The following is a 23,460-nucleotide window of genomic DNA, read 5'->3' as shown; positions in this document are numbered from 1 at the left end:
CCAATAATTAGTTCCCCTTTGTTGCACGTGACTTGGCCTTTGTGGTGGTCTGCTGCATATAGAGCAGCTTAGGGTTTTTCTGTGTTAGAACACTGTAGCCTAATTACAGGGCTTATTATAGGTCGGGCAACGAAATGTTTCAGGTGTTCTGTGAGATACAGAAGATCAACATAGATAATATAATGATTTCTTCAAGCATTCATCTTTATGAAACTGTTCTGCTGTAAATGGATCCAGCTCTCTTAAGCTTACAGGGTTGCTGATATGTTATTTCCTGAGTGTCATTTCTTTCAGCTCTATTAATTTGCATTAATTTTTAACGTCTGAGAAAGCAGAAGTTAGGAATTTCTGTCCGTTGTAAAGTCTGATGGTTTCACAGCTTGCCCATTTAAACTCCGACCTTCTGTTTTCGCATGTGAAGGTAAAAATTAGGGTATAAATATATCTTAAACTTTGTGTAAAAAACAATAAAATAAAAGTGTGAAAAATCCCACCTATGTGTCTGTTGCAATGATGACGGTACATATTTAAAGGAAATGACCCGTTAGTGCGTCTACGTGACCTCATGTAGTGTGGACCTTCTTACATGTGAGGTTATCTCACAGATGGTATCTCTTTGCTGTCCTGAAATCCAGTGCTTGCATCTGTGCATGAGACTTGGTCTGCTCTACCTTTCACAGATTTAATGAAAAACTCAAGTCCTTCATATGTAGCATGACTTTATATTCTGTGCTGGTAATCAGAACAGGATTTTTGAATGAAAAGCAAGTATTCACCACACTTAATTTTCTACTTTTTCCAAGGTGACCATTTCTATTGTTACTCCTGATCACTGGTTTAAAATTATTTTTATTTCATGTCTTTTCCAGTAGACATTGTAATGTAGGTACCGTTTAACATTGCTTTAAGAAGAAAATAAAGTTCATCGAAATAACAGAGGAGAGGGGTGTTTGTTATCCCATGTTCACTTCATTTGTAAATGTGTGTATAATGATTATATGTATTAAAAAAAATCCATTTTTTATTTTCAAAATGACCTTTGTGCCTTCCTGCTGTACTTGGCTTGGTTGTTCTGTATTCTGGTAGGGGATCAAAGCACAGTATAACTTCAGTGAAACCACCAGCTTAGTGCACCTGGAGATGTGATGACTTGCAGTTCCTGTCATACTCTGGTTCAAGAATCAGTTGACAAAAGGCAATTCTGTACCTTTGAAAAAGAAATTATATATTTGGAAGACATTTTTAAATAAAGCTTCAGCTCTCAACTATAGTTTTTAATTTTGAATGGATAACTTACATAGTGTATGAGGGGTTTTTGCATCTTGCTTGTAAACTTCTTCAAGAATAGTTCCTATTGGCCAGACAAGATTTTTTTTTTTACTGTAAGTACTAATTTTGTATATATTTTCTTCTTTGTAATGTCTTTTGGAAAAAGTAACAAACAAAAACAACAAAAAAAATTGAACTGAGTAAAATGAGGTAGGACATGGCAATTTTTCTTTTTTATTTCTCTTGGAGGTGCCCATTTAGGTGGAATTCCTGGCAAAAAATGGGCCATTGGGTCTTGACAGTTATCAACAATCTGTTATTTGTATCTCTTACTGCTTTCTAACCATGACCTTAATTCTGTTTACAGCATGTAGCAAATTTCAGTCCAAGTTGCTAAAACCAACGATGTCTTCTGTCTCTTTTTCTCTCTGGTTTGCCCTGCTGCAGCTTTGATGTGGTATCTCTCTGTATGATTTTTTTATTGATTGGAATTAGCCTGCCTCCGGAAACTAGGTGATTAATTTAGGTTTGGCACACGGCCACTTCTTTTCCTTAAATGTGAGACGGTGTTGTCATATGTTTAGCAGCTTTCTTGTTTCCTTGCAAGCAGGCTGTGTTTCAGTGGCTGGGAACCAGGACTTCACATCATGGTGAAAAAATTCATCACATTTTATCTTATATTGTGTTCTAGTGAGCAGTTCAGGGTTTATTCCTCTCCTTAAGACTAGATCTGAGGGATTTTCCCTGTGAGGAACACGGGCTTGTCTGTGCCTTAATAACATTCTCCCTGTGGCCAAATAAACAGTCACATCTGCCTGTGGGAAGCAGAGGTTTGTATCCCAATTTTTTTTTAAGAAGCTTTTAAAGTCTTCTTTTAGGACATGTGTTCTCTTGTGGATCTTGGTGTCCTGTGGAACATGTTATTGTCAGCTCAGTTAGTTTATGGCCTCTGTTGCAGCAGTGAGTTGCCTGTACAGCATTCACAACCCTGCTGCCAGCAGAGCAAAGGGAGAAGGAAGGTCTGAGTTAGGTAGGTCTGAGTCTGTGTTGGTGGATGGGCACCCCCCTGGTGGAGGTGTCCCGTGGGCAGGGTGCCTGTTCTCCAGGAAATACAGGAGTTGCAGGTTTCTTGTGTGTCCAACTGCAGCCTTAATCTCTCCTAGTAGGACACAGTTGTATGTGGACTTTTCTTTCACAAAGGACTGTAGAAATCCCTTTTGGAAGTCTTTAATGTATTTTTTTGTTAACTTAGGGATCCCTGCTTGCAAAAATTGTTGTATTTCTCATTCTCTGTATTTCCAGCTTTTTGCAGTTTCCAAAGGGACAGTTCTGTGTCTTTGAGTAAGCTCAGATGCATGCTGTATGTTTTACCCAGCTGGGCGGTAGCAAAGATGACTAGCTAATTCTTAAAAACAACATGAGTATTAAATTAATTGTATTTGTTAACTTTCAAATGCCTTAATCTCTGGTAAAACAGATGTTTCCTTTTCATGTATTTTCTGCATCGAAGACTATATGAAATATGCAGATCTATAGGGAGTCGTAATCACAGTATGGCTTTCCATGGTATACACATTCATCTATTAAAAAACAAACCCCTAAAACCCACCATTAATACATGTGAGGAGATTAAAATTCTTTACTTGCAGAATGCAAAACAAGTGTGCTGCTTTGTCAGCTCAGTGAAGTGCTTCAAGGAAGGAAGATTACCTTGGCTAGCAGCAGGGTAGCCCAGTCTTTGTGATCTTACCAAAACCAAACCGCTGATTTCTGAGACTTTTAATAACAGCAGTAGTTGATACTTCAAGAGATGCAGGGAAGTGTTCAATATGTTGCCATTGTGACAGTCATTTCATGTGACTTTGACCAGAGCAGAGATTGCAGCTGATCCTGTTGTGTCCTGTATAAAACAGTTTGATTGAAGACTGTTTGAAACAGTAGAATCACGACTTTAAATGTGTTTCCTTTAGTGCTGTTTCATATATGCTTTGTAGTTTTGATTCATCAGAATTCATCACACTGATGATTGAAAGAAGGTGTATAACTTTCCCATAGGGTAAAACTGGTATAACCTTCTGGATGAAAACCCTTTGGTTCCTATTAAACTGGAATAATTCTTCAGCCTCTATGAAGAAATCTGTATCTTTTACCCCTTCACAGTTTTAGCAAATATAGTACTTAACTTGCAATAGAGTACATAGTTTTCTAGACATGAAGGAGATTATGTTAATGTAAAATAGTTTATTTTGTTTCATAACTATTGACTGTAATTTTTCTAATGGGAAGAAACCTGCTTTATTCATGGAAGGATAACAAAGAGATTGAGATTGTGTTTTGTGGCTGTATTTTTTTACTGCGATGATGCATATGAAATTTTAATTCTCATTCTGGCCAAAAAGTGAGTTGGAGAAGATTTTTAGGTAAAACTTTGCAGTCAATAAGTAAAAAGTAAGATGTGTCTCTCCTTTTCAAATAAAAGATGGAATTTAATTACTTATAAAATGAGCTCCTTTACTTAAGTTTTTCTTGCATAGTGATCAAACAAGCAACAGGACTAATAAAATTAGACTTCTGTTCTTAGCAAAAGACTCTTATTTCTTGTAATAGAGAGTTTTGTGTTCTGCAAATAAAAAAAAGGCAGCACCTGAGATCCCAGTAGTGCCTGGTAGTATTATTGTAGCTCCACATATGCATCACCCACCTGCCTTAGGTTTTACAAATACATGTTTTCAGAGGCTGCTACCTCTGTATTGGTAGTTTCTACGAAGATTGCTTAGCATTAATTTGTCCTGCAACATTCAAATTTAAGAACAAATTTCTAGAATATATTAATAGCGAAGTGGCAGGTGTGAGGTATCTGTAGTTTATTACTCTGAGTAGTTGAACTGAAAATTGCACACATCTTATAAACATGTGTTTGACAAGTGTTTAGTCTGTCATTGAATCATGCTGGGACTGTGTGAGTAGGAAAAATCTAAGTAAATTATTGAAGAACCAGGATCTGTGCCAATGCTGTGACTGTTGTGAGGTAACTATCCCCAACCTGTGCATTTTAGTGTTGCCATTCAAATTTACATAAAATAATCAGGAGAGGGGTAGAAATGTGGATTCAGTACATAGGTATTTTTTCAGGCATAGCCTTTGATTTATCTGACTTTCCTGCTGTCTAGTTTAATATTTTAAGGAGTAAAAAAATATGTTTTGATATTAAGCAGAAGCATTCCTTTCTGTTAAGTTAGAAGGTGAAGCAGTGTTAGGGTCAAAGTTGTGACATAATGACTGAAACCAAGGTACATGTATGTGTGTCAAAGTGGCAGACACCTCATGGTCTACTCTCCCTTTCTAGATGAATGAAATTTGAGTGGGTAGTTCAGAGTAGCTTATTTTCCTTTATTGCTGCTGATACAGAGTCTCAGCTCAGGTAGGTGCAGATCCCTAAGCTTCTTATAAATCTGGACATGTTCTTTACTTTCATTATACCAGGAAAATACATTGAGTTATGAATTTATTATTGAGATTGCACTTTCTTTGAGGAATTAGACAGTGACAATATAAAATTAAGGAACTGTGCAAAATGTAGGGTTTTTTCTCTCTCAGAATTATAGAAGTATATCTTAACTGTTGAAAGGCTTCCTAGTGCATTTAGGCATGTTGTAGGAGTGACAGGAAAAAATTTGCTGAAGCCACCAAAGAAGTAGGGAGGAATGGGAAACCACATCTAGAGTGCTAATTGTGAACTATTTCAACGCGTGCTCTCTTGCTGATGAAGTGAATCATCTGTATGAATGTATTCATGTGGCATTTTTTGATGAAATGTTAATTTTTTGCTTTATTAGCAATTCTATTGTTTTGCAGCTTTTCATGAAGTATATTTGTTGTAAAGAAAGCAGGCTGAAATAAAGCAGAATGCATAGAAGACATTTCATTGTAGTTCAATTACAGTTTTTGGTTAAATTTTAACCACGATGGGGACAAATGTTGGCATTCTGTGTAAACTTTGTGGGTGTAACTTCACGTCTAGCACTTGGAAATACTTTCGAGACTTGCAAAGCTGGGAAAAAGCCAGCAAGTACAACATAAGCTACAGGAAAAAGCTGACTCATTCCTTTGCCTTGAAAAGCCTGCCAAAAATAACAAAGGTAGAGGTTGCTTCTCTTACTACTGGGGCACAATTAGTAATTTTATTATTGAAATATTATTGAATTTATTTAAAAATCCAAACCAAATAATATTTTTTATAACTGAAACTCACAGCAGTCAGTTTTTTGTTAAAGTAATGGTTTCAAAGTGGTTGTGTATGTGGGAAGGCGATAGTGTATCTTGTTTGTAAAAAGCCTCTGGTCTAAAGTAATTGGTATTTCTGCAGAAGGTTTCATGGAATTTCTTGTTTAGAATAACACAGCTCAAACTTGCCTGTAACAGGCGAGATTTGGTAGTTGTTTAAAGCTGCTCAGAAGCCACATTTTCCTGCTTGGGAATCTCACAGTCTGATCTCCATGTCTTGGAGCAGAAAGAAGTGATGGTATTACAGCTGGTTTCAGTAAACCTTTATTGTATTAATCCAGATTGACTACAGTATTTGACTAATATTTACAGTATGTTTTTGTCAGCACCAGTTGGTGCAACTTCTGCTGTTTATTCTGGAACTTTCTACTTTTTTTGTTTTATTGTTGTTAATTGATGGCAAGAAAAATCTGTGTGTGGTTTTACTCTATCTGGTTTCCCAAAGTCACAGTATCAGCAGGTCAGAACAAATGTGATTAGGGGAAGCATTATTTCAAAGCATTTACTGTTGTTACTGAAATATATGCATGTAGCAGAGCCCTGTGAGTTAGTTTCATTATAAGAAATACTTCTGTGCTCAAAAGGAACTAATAAATCTTTGCACTTCTGTTTTGCTTTACCCTTGTGTATGAAAGTGTGTTCCTTTGTCATGCAGATTTATGATTTGGAAGCAGTTTGAAACTCACTTTTGCTTTTTAGGTCTTTTTATGGATGCTTTGTCTCATTAATGCTTTCCTTTATGCCTTATCATTTAATTATTTGTTTTTCCTCTCTGGATAACATTTGTTCTGTTTTGGGTTTTGTTTCCTTTTTTTTTTTTTTAAGCTCTCAATTGTAGAAGGCATTTGGAGTTCTGTCATCCATTTATTTTGTTTGAATGCCAAATAAAAAGTGTATTTTAAATCTTTAGGATAAGAAATTTATCAACAAAAGCAACAAAATTAGAGTAAGAATACTGTATGTCAGGGATAACATCACATTTAGCCCAAATTAGGAGTAGAATTATTTGCAATGGAATGACAATTATAAACAGAGTAATTTTAGTGACCCTTTCTGTGCTGTCGAAATATAAAATACGAAATATAAGAAATAATTTTTCTAGTATATTATAGATTGCTTAATGAGGGCTTTTTGGTATATTTCATTACACTTTTAGCTTTAAAAAAAAAGTTTAATTTGCTGAAATTCAGCAAATCTTGAGTGATCCTCAAGCAGGATGGATTGATAGCACAGCTGAATACTGGCTGATATGTCCAAAATATAACAGTTAGAATCTTTTTTTTCCTGCAGAACTCAAAACCACAGTATGTTTGTCTTGTGTGTCATCTCACCCTCTGTAGTGAGGTTTTGCATGTAGGTTTTGGTTATATTCACTTGTGTAATCAGAGAAATAAATCTAAGATTAAATGCTGAAAGGGTCAGGCCAAAGATAAAAACAGGTTTTTCTTTGTTTTGTAGTGTGAAACATCAAAATGACCATTTTTTGGTTATATTTTAAAATACAGCCGCTGGCACCTCTTCCTCTTAAGACAATGAGCTCTCTTTCCTTCTGCTGATGTAGAAAACAGCTTGGGGTGAACTTTCTGAATTTGTGATTTGAGAGAAATTGTTTTTATATCAAGGAGATGTTAAATATATAAGAGGAAGAAGAGGCAAAATAAACAGGAAAGACACAAAATGCAGAACTTTGTTTTTAGCTTACCAGGCATCTTAAACCGAAAGTAAAATCTGAGTTTGTGGCATTTAGGGAAGAATACAGATTTTTGAAAGTCATAATAAATGAGTCCCCTCATCTAAGAAAGCTCTTACTGAATTTCATAGAAGTAATTAAATATGTGGTTTACGAGGCTATTGCATTAAGTTGAATGTAAAGAAAAAATTATAAAGACTATAAATCTGCATGTGTCAGACCTACAGAAAATTGGAGGATTGGAAGAAAACACCGCATGAGCAAGTGACTCCATTATATTTCCCTGTGACTTTCTGAAGCAGTTGATGCTGTTTGGTTGGACATCCATGGATTTTGGATTAAGTCATCTGCTGTGGCTGTTCTTATTACCCTATGTCTCTGTCTCATTTGGATATTGTGTTTGTTTAATGTAAACCTTCTCAATTTTTAGCTAAACAAATGTAAAGCTCTGCATGGGCTTTATTAAGTAGACTCAAGTGGTCTTACTTGCTGAATTCACTCAAACCTAAATAAGGCTTCTGGAATTCTGTGCAAGCAACTTGTGCTGGTTGTGTTAAGATGAAATGATTATTTATCTCAGTGAAACTCATGCAGCTCTCATGTCCATGGTATTTACATTTCTGTAGCCTCTTCCTCTAAAAGGATTGTTCTTCCAGCATTGTGCAGCTTGAATTTGCTTTCTTCTTTTGCTTAGAGATGTGTTTTCTAGTATCAGTTTGGAAAGTTGATCTTGCATTGTGCTTCGTAAAAGCTCTTGCTCCACGTTGGGGTAGAGGTTTGAATTTGAAGAGGAAAATTTTAAAGGGTCTGTATCTAGGGTAGGGTCTGGAAAGCCGTTCTGTGGTATGGAGAGTTGGAAAGGAGAGAGGAGGAACAAGAGGTGGCCACCGAGGAAGAGTTCCCTCCTCACCCATTGCAGAAGCCTTTAACTGAGCTTTTGCCTGGGCCTGATTTTAATTGTTAAGATAATTCATCTAAACATCACTTCTAAATTTTGGAAATTTAAAAATTAACTCCCATCTGTAGTCCATGAAGAGGAAGGAATCCCCTGCCTTGTATATCACTATATGTATATATATATATGTAGACCTCAGCATGTAAATAATATGATTGGCAAATCCAGTCCTTCTTCAAACTTTGTGATAACCACCGAGTATTTACAACTTGTGAGTTTAATGTTTGTGCTATCTAAAATACTGCAATTTGTTGATAAATTTTCATAGGACCCTCATTGCCTGGGATGAGCATCACTGTAAGATGTGCCTAATTGCTTTTAAATGGTTAACACTGTAATTGTGTATTTTAAGAGAAGTCATCAGCATTCTTGCTTCATTGTTGCTGTTTTCGCTCTAACACTGTTTTGTACTCATAAAAGATAGTCACATTTAATCAGAACTGACTAACGTGTGTAAGTTAATATTCCCTTGAGGAAAAGTTCTAAATTTCACAGTTTGCTTCACAGTGTTCTTTAGTCACTTAAATAATTTCAGTTTGTTTACAGAATACCACAGAATTTTGGGTTGCCCAAACAGTTAAGGAATTTGGTAACCTTTCATTAACCCTGTTGCTTTTTGTTTCCTGCAAACATAGGGAAGAAAAAAGTTGGATTTAATATGTTTTGATATTGTTATTTGAAAGTGTGCTGCTGAAACAAACACAAAAAATATATTGTTACTTTGAACCTTTGTAATGAGCATTTGTCAGTCCAGTATTATATCATGTTCCTGTCTTACTGTTCATTAAAAAAACCCCAAGATTCACAGGCATGTTTACCAAGATACACTCTTGGATGATGAAGTCACAGAGTGCTTGAGTTGGGAAGTTGTTTCTGGATGCTGGTCTGGTCCGAAGCAGGTCCAATTAAGTCAGGTTATGCAGTGCTTAATGAATTCTTAAATAAGCTGTTCCAATTCCTGAATATATGATTCATATCCATAAACATAACGCATAAATCAAGAATAGCTAAATTCGGCTTACAATTTCCTAAAATAAATGGTAGGCCTGGTAGTTGTTCGAGTATTGTGTGTTATGGTAGAATTTGCCTATGTATAGTACTGAGACACACCTGAGATTCTTGGCTTTGGGAAAAATCTTCTGAAACCTCTATAATTTTCCATTTAAGGTGAACTTCACTCATTAAATAGTGATAGTATTTGAACAGGCAGATACTGTCGAGGCTGTGGTACCTCATATCCAGCAATGACCCTCGTGGACACACAGTGGGTTCTCCCACAGCATATGCATGGAATGCCACTTGCACTCTCAGCAACAGGTTATTGGGAACTGAAGATCCAGACATGGTATCTTTCTATTTAATAACCCATGAAGAGATTTTGCACTGGTTATTAAAATTATTTCAAGCGTAATACCCCCTTTTTAATTGCTGTAAATTAGTCACAGAGGCTGGTGATCAAAGATCCGTGTTTGGAGAGACAAAAAGTGTGATATCTTTGAATGTTTGCATAACCATAGAGATGTGATCCTCTCTCAAAGGGGACTGACACTGGGGAAGAACAGCCTGGAACACATCCTGCCTTAGTAACGTGTTCTTGTTTTAATTTTTTTTTTTAATAGACACAGCCTTCTCCCAATGAAATTCTAAAGCAGATGGTTGTTCCTTTTTCTTTTTTTTTGTTGCAGGGCCTACTTATAGCTGTCTTGTAAGAACATGGATATTTAATATTTATGCAGTGTGTACATATGCACTGCTACCATTTGTTGTCTACATCATTTTAGTCTTCCATCTTCCTTAACAAACAGTGTCCAGACTCTTTAGTTTTACAGTGTGGTTAATAGAGGTCTTTCCATCAAAAGAGTACATAATACTGGTGCTGATTTTTTTTCTGCTGTGCCCCTTAAATGTCATCAAGTTTACAAAACTAGGGACATGAACAAGTGAGTTATTCAGTTTTAAAGAAAATAGCTTGGAGCCTCTATCATATTTAACCCCTCTAAGCAGGCTCAGAAGAAGTTTGAGCCGATTTAATCCTCTTGAGACAAGAGCTTTGACAGAAGTGTGGAAATGCCACACTGCTTTATTTCTTTATAGCTGAAGCAGCTCCTTTTTTGTGAGTAAAGAGAACTCTCTTGTGCCAGCAGATCCTTATTAGTGTAGGTTCTGTGGTACAAAACTTGTATTTGCTCTCTGTGTCTTGGAGATGCAAAATAAAGGATAATTTTGCCTTTCAACTAACATTATCTGTTGGTTGACAGAAATTAAATGTATGTTGCTGAAGAGTATGGGAGGGGGAAGCCAATCCTGAAAAACCCAAATAAACCAAAACCTCCTACTCTTTCCTGGAGGTTTATTAGATGAACACGATCAAGAGCTATGTATGACTGCAAAAACCACAATGATGATAAATGAGACACATTGTTAAAAAGAAACCACTGATTATTGCCATGCACGGTGGATAAACTGATTTAAAAACTGATCTGGTAGGGAACTTTGTTTTCCCTGTAATTTGATACAGCCTCATGGGTTGTTGCTCTAGCTTATAGATACATCTGACCTTTTCCTTCTCTGCTTTTTTTATTATTAATTACGCAATATTTGTTACTAAATGCATGATCTTATTGCAATATCATAATAATTTAGCTGAGTTCAGCAGTAAAGCTTTTTGACTTTATGTAGCCTTAATTTTTAATGGAAATTGTAAAAAATCATGTTTATATATTTGGAGGAAAAGAAACCATAGCATTTAAATCTTGATTACATCTATTTTTGTCTTTATTAAGCACTTACTTAAGCTACATTTTTTAATGTCAGTTTGTAAAAATGATGCTGATAGATGAAGAGTGTTAGTAGTTAGTAGTGGCAGTATATGACTTTGTCCTCCTGGAGTACCAGGGGATCTATGAGCTTCTAAACATCAGTGTTCTCCGTCGTGGACTGGACACTCATTCACCAGGTGTTCTGGCCAACAGGGCAGGTATATCTGACACACAAGGATATTAGAAATTGTGATAGTAGAAACGCATGAATTGCTGCTGGTAGAGGAGAAAATAGAGATTAGTGGGATGCTCCAAGCTCTCTTTAATCGCGCTGTTAAACCTAACAAATATGTACCTGTGAACTCAACATGTGATTATAAAGATTGTCACAGAGAGAAATAGAATTAGTCTTTTGAAGTCTGTTTTTTTTCTCCTCTCTAGATTTTTTTTTTTTAATTTTTCTCATTCCCTGCCAAATTCCCTCACGTGCTATTCCACCTTGTCTGCTCCCTGCTGTGCTAGGGTTAAAAGCCTGAAGTTAGGTGGGGTTCTGAGGTCTTTGCTCCTGTGTCTTCTAGCAATAGTCAGAACAAAGTTTAATCAGCTGAGAAGCAAGTGTATAAGTCACCTTCACCAGCTCACATGGAGTCACTCTTAAGTGCTCCTCAAATCTGAAAAATCCTAGCAAGGAAATGCTTTTAAACACTTTTTTTGGTGGTTTGAAGCAGTCTGCAATAAGTTGGCTTCAAAATACTGTTTAAGAGAGTCTTACTTATTTTCCAAGCTTTTCCCTCATCCTGATATAATTTCAAAGTTTATACAAACTACTGTAGCATCAGATGTGCTGGAAATTAACTTTCTGCAACACAGAATGGAGCAATGCTACAAGAGATTTAGCAGAAATTTTGTCAGAATTAGGGTTTTGAACTTGCAACTGGGGTATGTTGTGACTATTTAAAAATATAATGTGTTCTAATATAAGATGGAATTCATTAGGATATTTTTATAGCTAATAACCCTGTAATTTCCAGTAAGACCAAACCTGAATGCAGATGGCCAGGTTTGTACTTACACAAGTAACATTTTGTTTATTCTGGTGATCTGGACAGCATGGCACGGTATTTAACTGCATAAACCTTACTTAAAAAATACTTCCTCTTCTACCCGAAGATTGTTTGAATTTTGGGGGTGGTCATTTCTGTGATTCCCTGGCACAGGAGGGGGTCCGGGCAGTGTCTGTGTGTGTGAGCTGGGGGGAAGGCGTGGGTGGGGTGGAGCCCCGTGGGGCTGTTTGCGCCCACTGCAGCAGTTTGGGGGCACACGAGGCTGGCAGCACGCGGTGTGTGTGCAGCTGGGCAGCTTTATGGGTTTCTGCAGGCCTGATACGTCTGGGAAACGTAATATTTTCTGTGTACGTGCTGTCTGGCTGCCCTGGCCGGGCACAGTTGGCTCAGTGTGTTTGAGAGCAGCGTGTCCAAGGTGTGTGAGTAGCAAGTGTACAGAGTGTTATATTGACTGAACGTGGACCAGGCAGTTTATTCCCATGCATTCCACCTGGGAAACCCATCACAATCATGCAGGAGTCTGAGCTTCAGTTCCTGTTTATTTGCACTCAGATGTGGGTTTTGTTTTATGCAGATACTGTAATGCCAATATTGTTTACCAAGAATATTCATTGAATGGAGAGCATTTCAGGGCATATTTTGAAGCAAGTTGATCACACTTTAAAAAACACATTATATAAGTTCTGGTGTATTTTTGTTGTTCTGTATGCTTGACTCAAAATCTGTTTTCTGTTCTCAGGCAGCTATAAATGGTGTTATACCACAAGAAAATGGCATTCTGCAAAGGTAAGCACACAGGACTGGAGTATTACATGCAGAGAGTGATGCTGGGTAACAGTCACATTTTTTTTCTTCTTGAATCCTAAGATGATGTAATTCTCCTTTTAAAGCTGTTTCTGGAGCCACAAATTCTATTCGTGGCAAAACTGACTTAACATTCAATTTTTCCCATATTGGTGGAGGACTAGCTCAAACATCTATTCAGATTAATTTTTATTTTGAATTCATTTGTTGCTGGGTCACTCTGTGTGGGGTTCTCTCTACTGAGTCTGGATATTGGTATGCTTCTGGCTAAGTATTTTCTTTTCCCTTGTGCATTTTTAAAGGTATTGATATTCCATGCTTCCCTGTTCTTGGCCAAAAGTGTTTGTATTTTCATAGGGTTTTTTTTTTTATTTTTCTTGTGTTGAATTACAGGCAGCAGAAGCTGCAATAGATAAAGTAAGGTTGTTCCTTTCTAAAAGTAGGTTTACTGATTTTCTTTCAGTTTCTGAATTAAATTTTGGCTTGTATACTCATGCTTGGATGTCTTGAAGTCACTGAAGCTTGATCTTCTAAGTGCTGATGAGGCAATTGAAAACAGCAGAACAGGAATTGAGCTACCTGAGAGAGACAGTAAAGTAATGTTTAAAATTTTGTTCAGAAAAGTACTTAATGTACTATTATAAAAAGTTTAATGATGGCAGAAGATATATAATGTAGGTAAATTGGTGGTTTGACGTGTGTGTCAATACTTACTAAAGCTATTATTAAATAGAGTCAGTTTTTGATTGAGGATAAAACTTTATTTGCTCAGTTAAGTTACTAAATATATAATTACTGTAAGGCCTACTTAGTCAATTTGAGACCAAGTCTTTGTTGTACTGAGCACTTTTTCTACCTATGTTAATAAGTCCTGACCTCAAAGCATTTCTGTCCAAAATACCAGAATGTTTGATTGGATGAAAGAAACTGGGGAGTAGCTGTAGTAGTTCTGCCAGACTTGGATAACATGCTGGTCCAGTGTCCACTTAACAGCATTGTTCCACAGTAATTCGTCAATTTTTAGAAATGAGTAGATAGTCAAATGCGTTCCAAATGGGTTTTTCTTTTTTTTTTTTTTTTTTCCCCTTCCAATGGAAGTGGTTTAAAGGGAGGCTTGGTAGACTTAAAGCCTGGTTTCCGGTGGTTTTCATACGAGGCTTATTTTACTGATGTGAGGCTTTTTGTGTTCCATTAGAGGTTGCCAGTCAGATATATAGGATGTCTTTTATGATGGAATCAAATAGAATTAATAACTGGACTTGAAGTAAGTTAATTTACTGAAGTGAAAAAAGCACGTTTGGTTTTGTAATTTAGTTGTTTGTTTTACAATCCAGTCTGCAGAATTGGGATACTCATTGCTTCTTGGGTCTATTGACAAAATGGTTATAGTACTTAATTCATAGTTGGCCATCAGATTTAAGACAGTGACCCATCACTCAGTATTTATACTTTTTTAAATCCTGAAAATAAGACTATTTCTTGTACTCTTTAGACTTTTGGGCCTTTGACTTTTGAGCTGTGGGTCTCTGAGTGTGGGTCTTCGTAGCTGGGAGTTCATCCTTCTGAGCCTGCTGATGTGAGAAGTGAAGGAGCTCCTTGTTTTACAAGCATAACATGTTTTTTTGTTTCAAATGTGTAAGGCACAATAATGGGGTTTGCAATAGCTGTGACATGCATTGCCATCCACATTTGCACTTTTTAAAAAGTTCAGGTCTTCTCTAGGTGACAGATTTGACTTGCTGTATGAAGCATTTCCATTGAGAGATCTCATGGTATCTTCAAGAGGGATAGAAGGCATTTTTCAAATAAGTTCTGTTAAAGAATGGAAACGAGGCAAGCTGTGTTTCAGCATTTCCTAAATCCTTCCTTGCTTGGCTTCCATTCCTTCAGTGCAGAACCTTTTCTTGTCTTGCATCCACCATCATGATATCTTGTAACTGCTCAGCACAGGTGATCTTCCTGGTAAGAACATCTAGAAGGCAAAGCTTTACGCTTATCAAATGAAATGCCAGTTTTGATATGGTCATAATCCTTCTCAAGATAATTCTGGTATTAATTACATAATGATTTTTAGACTGAAATACTTGCTTAAATGCTTGTTTGTCATCCACGCTGATCTCCTGTAGCACTTCTGAGTCCTGAAATGTTAATGTTGCTGATATGAAAATTGTTTTCGAATTACTAATGGTTAGATGTATAGTATATTCAGATATGACAGTATTCAAGAGGTGTGTGCTGTGGACCGTAATAAGTGAATAACACTGTCATTTCACTTTGCTAACTTTCATTTAAATGTATCAAACTGTTCTGTTTAAATCATCTTATCTGCATGTCTTTCAGTGAGTACGGTGGAGAGACTTTACATGGACCAGCCTATGGCCCCACAAGTCATTCTACAGCAGCTTCTTCAACCCCTTCCTCATCCTCAGCATTTCGCCATGTAGTGCCATCTAGACAAATAGTGGAAAGACAACCTCGAATGCTTGACTTCAGGGTTGAGTACAGAGACAGAAATGTGGATGTAGTACTTGAAGACAGCTCCACAGTTGGTAAGGATTTGTAAAAATTCAGCAAAAACTGCTATCCTAAAACAAAAACAAACTAAAAAAATTCAACTCCCAAAATTCAAATCCTAAAGCAAAGCAAAGCAAAACCCCTCAAAAAGAAAAAAAAAAAACAAACCCAAAATACAGCCTCCACAGCTACTAACCATTTTGAAATCTCTTTACAGCTTTAAAAAAGCAAAATTTCACTAATCCATTGTAAAGGTTAGTGATCTATCAAATATTTATTTTGAAATCTAGTTTTCTTATGAACTTGCTTCAGAAACCAAATGGAGATTAATGATTGAGTTTAGGCATGAAAACTTAATTTGGGGCAGGATTAGTATAGATGCAATCTGTTAATAAGTGGATGATCTTAGCATTTCCTCTTTGCATCTGTATGGCTTCTCTTTCTGCATAGGATTAGTGACAGGATTAGAGGAGTTCTTCCTGGTGTGAAGAACATCGTTGGATTCTTCTCTGCTCAGTTTTTGTTTGATTCTTTTGTTCAGATTAGGGTTTCTTTTATCAGTTTTATTGTCTTTATCCTAAAATTGTTGCATTTTGTTAGAAATATGATGTTGTTAGTGTTATTATTTACATTCCCCAAACTGTGAGTTAATTTACTTTTGCTAAGGAAGAAGAGTTTTCTTTTTTTATTTCTTGTTTTTAGTGAAGAGCTTATACAGATCCAAATAAAGAACTACATGAAGAAGTACTTGATAGAAGCAATTTTCTGTGCTGCAGCCTTTTGTCTGGGATGACATTTTCAAATTGGAACTTTTGATCCTTATTTGTCTTTTTAGGTGGCTGGTGCCACCTAGTGATGATTAGTTTGAATTCTTGATGCGTGTTCCATGTTTTCCATTGCACTGTTGCGTCCATGGAAATTAGATGTAAAAATCTGATCAAATCAGGATTTTGCAGCCATACTATTATGTTTTTTCTTTTCTTAATAACTTCTTGATGGTTTTTACCTGAAAGCTGTAGGGCAGAAGGCAGTTCATGTCTTCTGTATCTTGGGATATAAAGACTGAGGGCAGCCTTGTGTTTAAAACCTTTGAGTTTAAAGTCCTGAGAGAAGTGAGCAAGACAAATGGTAGAATTTCAGCTGTGGGCTTGAGGAAAGAATATTTTTTGCTTCTTTGGGGATTTGCTTGGCAGGATCCCTGGAGGGCAAATGAGCCTGGAGGAGCTGGTTGATCTTCAAGGACAACCTCTTCAAAGCACAGGAACAGTTCTTCCAATATGCAAGAGGAGCAAGCATGGCAGAAGGCAGAAGAACAAAGAATTTCCAACTGAGCTAAATGCTAAAAGAAAGTACACCAAAGGGGGAAAGTAATGGTGGGCTACCCTGGAGGAACACAGGTGTTGCCAGTGTGCAGGTTTGGAGTTAGGAAGACCAAAACTCAGGTGAAGCTGAAACCACTGATGGATTAGAAGTGTTTCTGTCAGTACATCAGCATGAAAAGGAAGGCTAAGGAAAATGTGAACCTACTGTTCAGTGGTGATTGCTGCACTTGGTCTGTGGGAGAATTACGGAAGAAAATCTTCGTGGAAGCACTTTCTGAGCACAGGAGAGAAAAGAAGGTGATTTGAAACAGCCAGCATGGATTTGCTAAAGGGAAATTGTGCCTTATCAGTCAGCATTATTTATTTGCCTTTTGTGATTTGATGACTGGCTCCGTGGACAAAGGGAGAACAGTGGATGTCACTGTGGCTTTAGTAAGGCCTTTGATGTACTCTGCTGTTGTGTTTTTCTATTCATATTGTTAAGATAAGGACTGGATAAAAAACTGCTTAAAATAAATCTTAATCACATTAGAGAAAGTGCTGATATTCTGAAGGGCAAGGCTGCTGTTTAGACAATCTTGGACAGCCTGGAGAAATGGGCTAACAGGAGCCTCATGAAGTTCCAAGAAAACAAAGTTGAAGTCCTGCATCTGGGATGGGATAACTCCATGTATTCCCATCTGTGAGCTGGCTGAGGACTGATAGGCTAGAAAGCAACTTAATAATAAAAGGGATCAGCAGTGAACCTTTCCAGTGAGGAAGGCCAGCCATGTCCCAGGCTGTGTTGGCAAGAGTGTAGCCAGTGGATCCAGGGCAATAATTATTACCCTCCATTCAGTAGTTGCAAAGCTGCATCTGGAGCACTGTGTCGGATTTTGAGGTCCCCAGTGCAAGAAAGGTGTTGATATTCCCCCCCAGTCAGGGGTTTGGCACACAGGGCTAATAGGAGAGGCACAGAGAAATGGATTTGTTCAGCCTGGAGAGGGGCAGGGGAGAGGTACAGACCTTACCTCTGTCTACAGCTACCTGCTGGAGAACACAGAGAAGATGGAGCCAGACTTCTCTCGGAGGCTTATGATAATGAGACACAATAGACACAATTTGCAACATCAAGAATTCATGTTAGATAAAAGAATTTTTGTTGTTATGAGGGTGGTGAAGTACTGGAACAAGTTGGCCAGAAAAGTTGTCAAATTTCCATTTTTAGCTGGACAAATCTTTGACTAAACTGATTTTATTAGACCTTTGAGTTGGGCTTGAGCCAGATGAGCTCCAGAGGTACCTTCCAACCTGAATTATTTTATAATTGTAATATAACTAAAGAGAGAAGAGAGCATCAAAATGTACAAAACATCAAAAAAGCTGTCAGAGCAGTCAAATTGTATGAACATTCCAGTTCTTTAGGTCAGGACTATTGATAATGGAATTTGGTATCAAAAATAAGCACCCTCTTTGTTGCTGGCAAAGTTTGGTGCTCCGGATAACATACAGCTGTAAATGTGTGTGTCTGACATATGCAGAATTATCCAAATATATGTCCAAATCATCAGATCCTCCTGTGATTCTCCAATCATTCATGCTTTGTGATTTTTTTTTTTTTTAAGCTTCATTTGTCCTTTACTGTTTGAAGTGGGTGTTACAAGAGTAACGAGACTAAAAATGATTTGGATACTAAATTTTTCCTTGGTATTGTTTTTTTAATTATGACTCAGTACTGTTTGAAATAAAGCAGTAAGTGTGTGTATTTTATGTATTTTCTTTGTTTTTTTCTTTAGGAGATATCAAACATATTCTAGAAAATGAACTTCAGATTCCTGCATCTAAAATGCTGTTAAAAGGGTGGAAGACTGGAGATGTAGATGATAGTGTAAGTTTTCAACTGTGTTTTCAGTTAACTGAATTCAGAGTTTCAAACTGAGCATCTGTGGGTGGGGATTACAATGCAAGAATTTTGAGTTTCAAACAGTGTCAGATGTCTCGGGTGGCACAAAGAACTCTTAATCTAAAAAATCACCAAAAAAAAAACCCAGGACAAATCACTTTAGTTTGTGTTGGTTTTATATGTAACATGGCCCACCTACAAAAATGATGTTTTGAAGTTACAGTAAATTTATCTTGAAACAAAATATTTGGTGGTATTGTAAATAAATATCAGTAATTAAAAGAAATAAAATAATATGTCAGAATTGGTGAACGTTTTGTATTTATAATGATTTTTCTCCCCTCAGACTGTTTTAAAAAGTCTACACTTGCCAAAAAATAATAGTCTTTATGTTCTAACACCTGACCTGCCTCCTCCTTCTTCAAGTCATTCTGGGTAAGTCTTTTGGCCATAAGTTCTATTTGTATGATTTGGTTTTTTGTGGGTTTTATGAAGCCACATGTATGTGCAGGGATCTGCAGTCAGTAAATACAAAGTGTTTTCACTGCTCTAGTAACTGTTGGGATGAGCTACATCAGCACCTCGTTGATGAAAAGAAGGTTGCTGGGGTTTTTAAAACCATGATGTGGTACATGAACGTTGTAGGTACATACAGAATTTTACACCTCTCAGATGTGATAACTTTAATTTAACAGAAGTTCAGTCCCTGTGGAAATGAGAGCTGGCCTTGCATAAGTTGCTGCATTATTTTAGTTCATTTAATGTATCTTATAAATCTGTGTAAATCATTCCCAGCAGATCAGAATTTTCTTTCTGGAATGTTTGTTACCTTATTTTACCTTATTTTTTTTGACTTTTAAAATGTATGTAGATAGGCTGAATAATTAATTTCCTTTAACTGAGTAGGATATCTTTTATTACTGATTTGAACACTCAAGAAGCAAGCAGTTGAGTGTTCATAAGCCACAGAATCATCAAGGTTGGAAGAGACCTTCAAGATTATCTATTCTGACCACCATAATCAGCCCTGAAACATATCCCCAAGGGCCCCATCCAGACATCTCTTGAACACTTCCAGAGATGGTGACTCCACCACCTCCTTGGGCAACTTATTCCGATGCCTGACCATTCTTTCAGTGAAAAAAAAATTCGGGTACCTAACCTGAACCTCCCCTGGTGCAACTTTGGGCCGTTTTCTCTCATCCTTTCACTTGAGACATGGCAGAAGAGACCGATCCCCACATCACCACAACCCCCTTTCAGGGAGTTCTAGAGAACAGTAGGGTCTGCCCTGAGCCTCCTTTTCCCCAGGCTACACACCCCCAGCTCCCTCAGCCGCTCCTCATCACACTTGTGCTCCAGACCTTTCCCCAGCTTTGTTGCCCTTTTCTGGCCATGCTCCAGCACCTCAGTGTCTTTCTTGTTGTGAGGGGCCCAAAAGGGGACACTGGATTTGAGGTGTGGCCTCACCAGTGCCCAGTACAGGGGGACAGTTACTTCCTTAGTGTCCCGTTGGTGACACTATTTCTCATACAGGCCAAGAGGCCGTTGGCCTTAAGTTGCCCCACCTGGGCACACACTGACTCGTGTTCAGCCTCTGTGGACCAGCACCTCCAGGTCTCTTTCTGCTGTCAGTGAATATTCTGAACGTTTGCAAATGAAATGATGTTTTAAGGAAGACGCTCTTCTAAAGTAATTTGCGATTACCTAATTACTTCAGTTTGTTTTCTTTCCTGCCCTTTTTCCCAAAGGCAGTCCTGTATGTGCTTTTTACCAGGAAAGTGTGAGTGTTATTCGGTAGCCGCTAGAGGGTGTGCAGGAATTGAGCCTGGGAAAGGAGCTGCTCCCGACCAGCCAAGGCAGGGAGGGAGGGATGCGCTTGGAATTGGGCAAACTGCATGAATTCCATGTTGTCTGAAGAGGGAGTTGGCTTCCTGCCCTTGTAGGCGATAGGAGAATATTCTCCAAGTGCAGTCGTATTACTAGTGAAGGGAATGCTTTGGATCAATAGAACTTAATAACTGGCATCCTAATGACTAAAAGTACTTTATGTATTACTAAAAGGTACTTGTGCACATTACCCTGTAGTCTGTGGAGGAAATAAGAATGCTGATATGAATTATAAAAACAATGATAAAGGAGAGGAGCATTAAGAGAGGGAATAGTGGCACTTGAATAGAGACTGGTGAGCTGCACATGAACTGTATGTACCAACAGGAGTTGTAGTTGTATGGGAGGACAATAAGCCATTGTACTTTAGCAGCTATTTGAAGAACAGTGAAAAAACATTAGCTGGTAATTGTTTCCATTTCCAATTTCAAAATTTTTACCTAGGTATTGCTGTATATTGTAATTTGAATGTCTTCAGTTCTGGAAAGAAAATTGGGATCTGAAGAGTGTTGTTTATTGCAACTGCAGTAAAGTATATAACAACAAACTGTTTAAAAACAGTTCCTAGCCTTTTTTTATTGGATTAATAGTTTTAAAGAACTTTACTTGTTAGTAAAATCAAAGTGGTTGTTACCTTTTATAGTTTATACTTGTTTCATAGTGGAGATTAGTTCTGGATATTTTTAAGATAAAAGTTGGTAGCTTTGGGATAGCAAATGATGACTAATTAGTGGCTATTTAAACACGGATAATTTGAAGGCTAGGTCATCTCCCTGAAGTCATAAATTCTAGATGAAAGGGGAGGCTTGCCTCCAATTAAAGCATCAATGCAGATCAAAACACATCTAATTGAAGCAATGTACCAAACCCAGTTACACTGTTTACTGCCTACTGTTAGGTCAGTTATTATTCAGATTAGTTTGTTACCCACAATTTTTAAAAGCATCTTGTTCACATCTATTATTAATGGATGTTGAAGAACTTTGCCTCTTTACTTTGTGAGTTCATCTGTTGTTTTCTTCAAATGCCTTCTATTTTGAACTAGAGATAAATAGTTGTTATTTGAATATCTCCAGAAAGTGATATTTGAAAAGCCTGAGATTCCAGTATGGGGTATTTTATCTGTCTGCTCTTCTTAAAAGGAACAATCTGGTCTCAGCTCTGTAAACTCCAGTTTGTGCCCATTCTTTACACTGAGGCAGAACAGTGTCTCAGACATCCTTTTCCAACATACTGGTAGGTAGGCATTGAAGTTTATTGTGACAGACTGAATGGGCTTAACCCAGTACTGACTTAAAACCAGCATCTAAATGTAGTGGCAAAGTGATCCTGCAGTTTAAACAAATAAAAATCTCCTAGGGCATCTTTGTTCACCAGAGGCCTATCTAAAGCTGTTATAGGTAATAGAAACCCAGTGAATTACCACTGCATGCTAGTAAATTGAGGTGTAAGGATTAAATTTAAATGTCAGATACCACCTGTACAGTTCCACTCTGCTTCCACAATTTCAGCTGGCAAATCCATACTTATCCATGCACAATATCCAGAACAATAACCAACGTTCTTTGAGTTGTGGATGTAATGAAATCTGATTTCTGGTGAATTCCTGCCTTCTAGTGAATTCCCAGCTGCTGCAGTAACTCAGTCTTCTCCATCCATGCTTCCTGTGATCTCACCTACCTCTGATGCTGCCTCCGGTTCCTCTTTTTCTTTTTTTAGCACCTGTGTAATATTTTTCCCCTTGCATAGAGTATCCACCTCCAGTTGGCAGTCAGGTAACGTCAAAGGAAAAGTGAAATCATGTGCCATGTGTAGTTCTGAGATTGTTGGCCAGAGGTCAGATGGATGGAGTATAAAATACTACACTTGTAATACAAGTAATACTTAATACAGCCTTTTACTAAAGTGGGTGGTAATTTGGGTCCCTTTCCTCTACTTGGATGTTGATTTATTCTGTCTTTGAGAGCTTTCTAACACTGCCAGACCACCTTAAAACCAGTGACTATGTTGAAAAGTTACCAGATGGGACAGGTGGGCGGAGAAGAACATGATTTCCTTTGGAAAACAGTCTTAAAAGGAAAGATGCCAAAGAATGTCCATCATTTAATCATCCAAGGGGAGAGATCCCTTGCACCAGCTTTGTCAGATTAGATTAATCACTTCCTCAGCGTACAATTCCTTCCCTTTGTTGCCTTGGATGCTTCTTGAAAGCTGACAATACCCAGTTCAGGAAATAGGTTTAGGAAAATACAAGAAGAAACATCAAAAGTGTGGGCATGAGAGTCTGGCCATGGAGTTGAGTCATCCAGATTGTCTGTCCTTTCTATCCTCTATGTTCTGGGAGATGCTTTTCATCAAATTTTTTGTTGTTGTTGTTGTCATTTTAATGGCTATAATGTATTTTAAATTTATACTTTTAATGCTAAATAGCTGAAAGTCTTAGATACTTTATTATATCTGATGAATCATTGGAAAGTTCAAAACAGTTAACCCCAGGTGCATACCTTGGGGATTATTAGAAATAACATATTTCTGCTAAGTGATTGTAACTTACTGAGGAAGTGTAATCATCTGTGTGGATAGGAAATAAAACCCACAACTCCCATCTTTCAAGCAATGGGTCCATATATTGCTGAATGCTTTAGATTGTTGCAGAGGAGTGGTGTGGGGGGCGCAGTGTCTTGTATGTTATCAACTGTAGCAGAGTGTTAATTAAGAACGATGTAACCTGCAACTCCAATTATTAGTATTGTGTGTTTAGCTGGACAGGAGCAGTGCCTTGCTTTAGTTACTTTGAAAGCTTCCATAAGAATGGTAAGATTAATGTTTTATTTTCACATCTGCTCATGAGACAGTTTAAAAATCCTGAAGTTTAAAATGCAATAGAATGTAAACAAAAGGGCTTCTGCTCATTTACATGTTAGCCAGATTTGCTAACTGATTGCTGTTTGAACCTAATCTACCACCTCCTGCTGCATTAGCTACAACAAACATTACATTTACATACTGATTTCTTATTTTGTTTTA

The 23,460-nt window shown here is 37.4% G+C and overlaps 1 protein-coding gene across 1 annotated transcript in view; it reads left to right on the top strand.

Annotated features, from left to right (window-relative positions):
• Window positions 1-23,460, top strand: part of FAF1 (Fas associated factor 1) — a 156,912-nt gene that overhangs the window by 21,083 nt on the left and 112,369 nt on the right. The window contains exons 3-6 of the mRNA XM_017805595.1: window positions 12,761-12,807; window positions 15,166-15,374; window positions 18,437-18,528; window positions 18,890-18,978. Of these exons, the coding sequence (XP_017661084.1) occupies window positions 12,761-12,807; window positions 15,166-15,374; window positions 18,437-18,528; window positions 18,890-18,978 (437 nt within the window). The remainder of the gene's footprint in view (window positions 1-12,760; window positions 12,808-15,165; window positions 15,375-18,436; window positions 18,529-18,889; window positions 18,979-23,460) is intronic.

Source organism: Lepidothrix coronata, unplaced genomic scaffold (genome assembly GCF_001604755.1).
Source record: "Lepidothrix coronata isolate B3197 unplaced genomic scaffold, Lepidothrix_coronata-1.0 Scaffold12, whole genome shotgun sequence".
In the NCBI taxonomy this organism is placed as follows: Eukaryota; Metazoa; Chordata; class Aves; order Passeriformes; family Pipridae; genus Lepidothrix; species Lepidothrix coronata.
The sequence above is the reverse complement of the archived record's forward strand: the minus strand, read 5'-3'. Positions and strand labels throughout refer to the sequence as shown.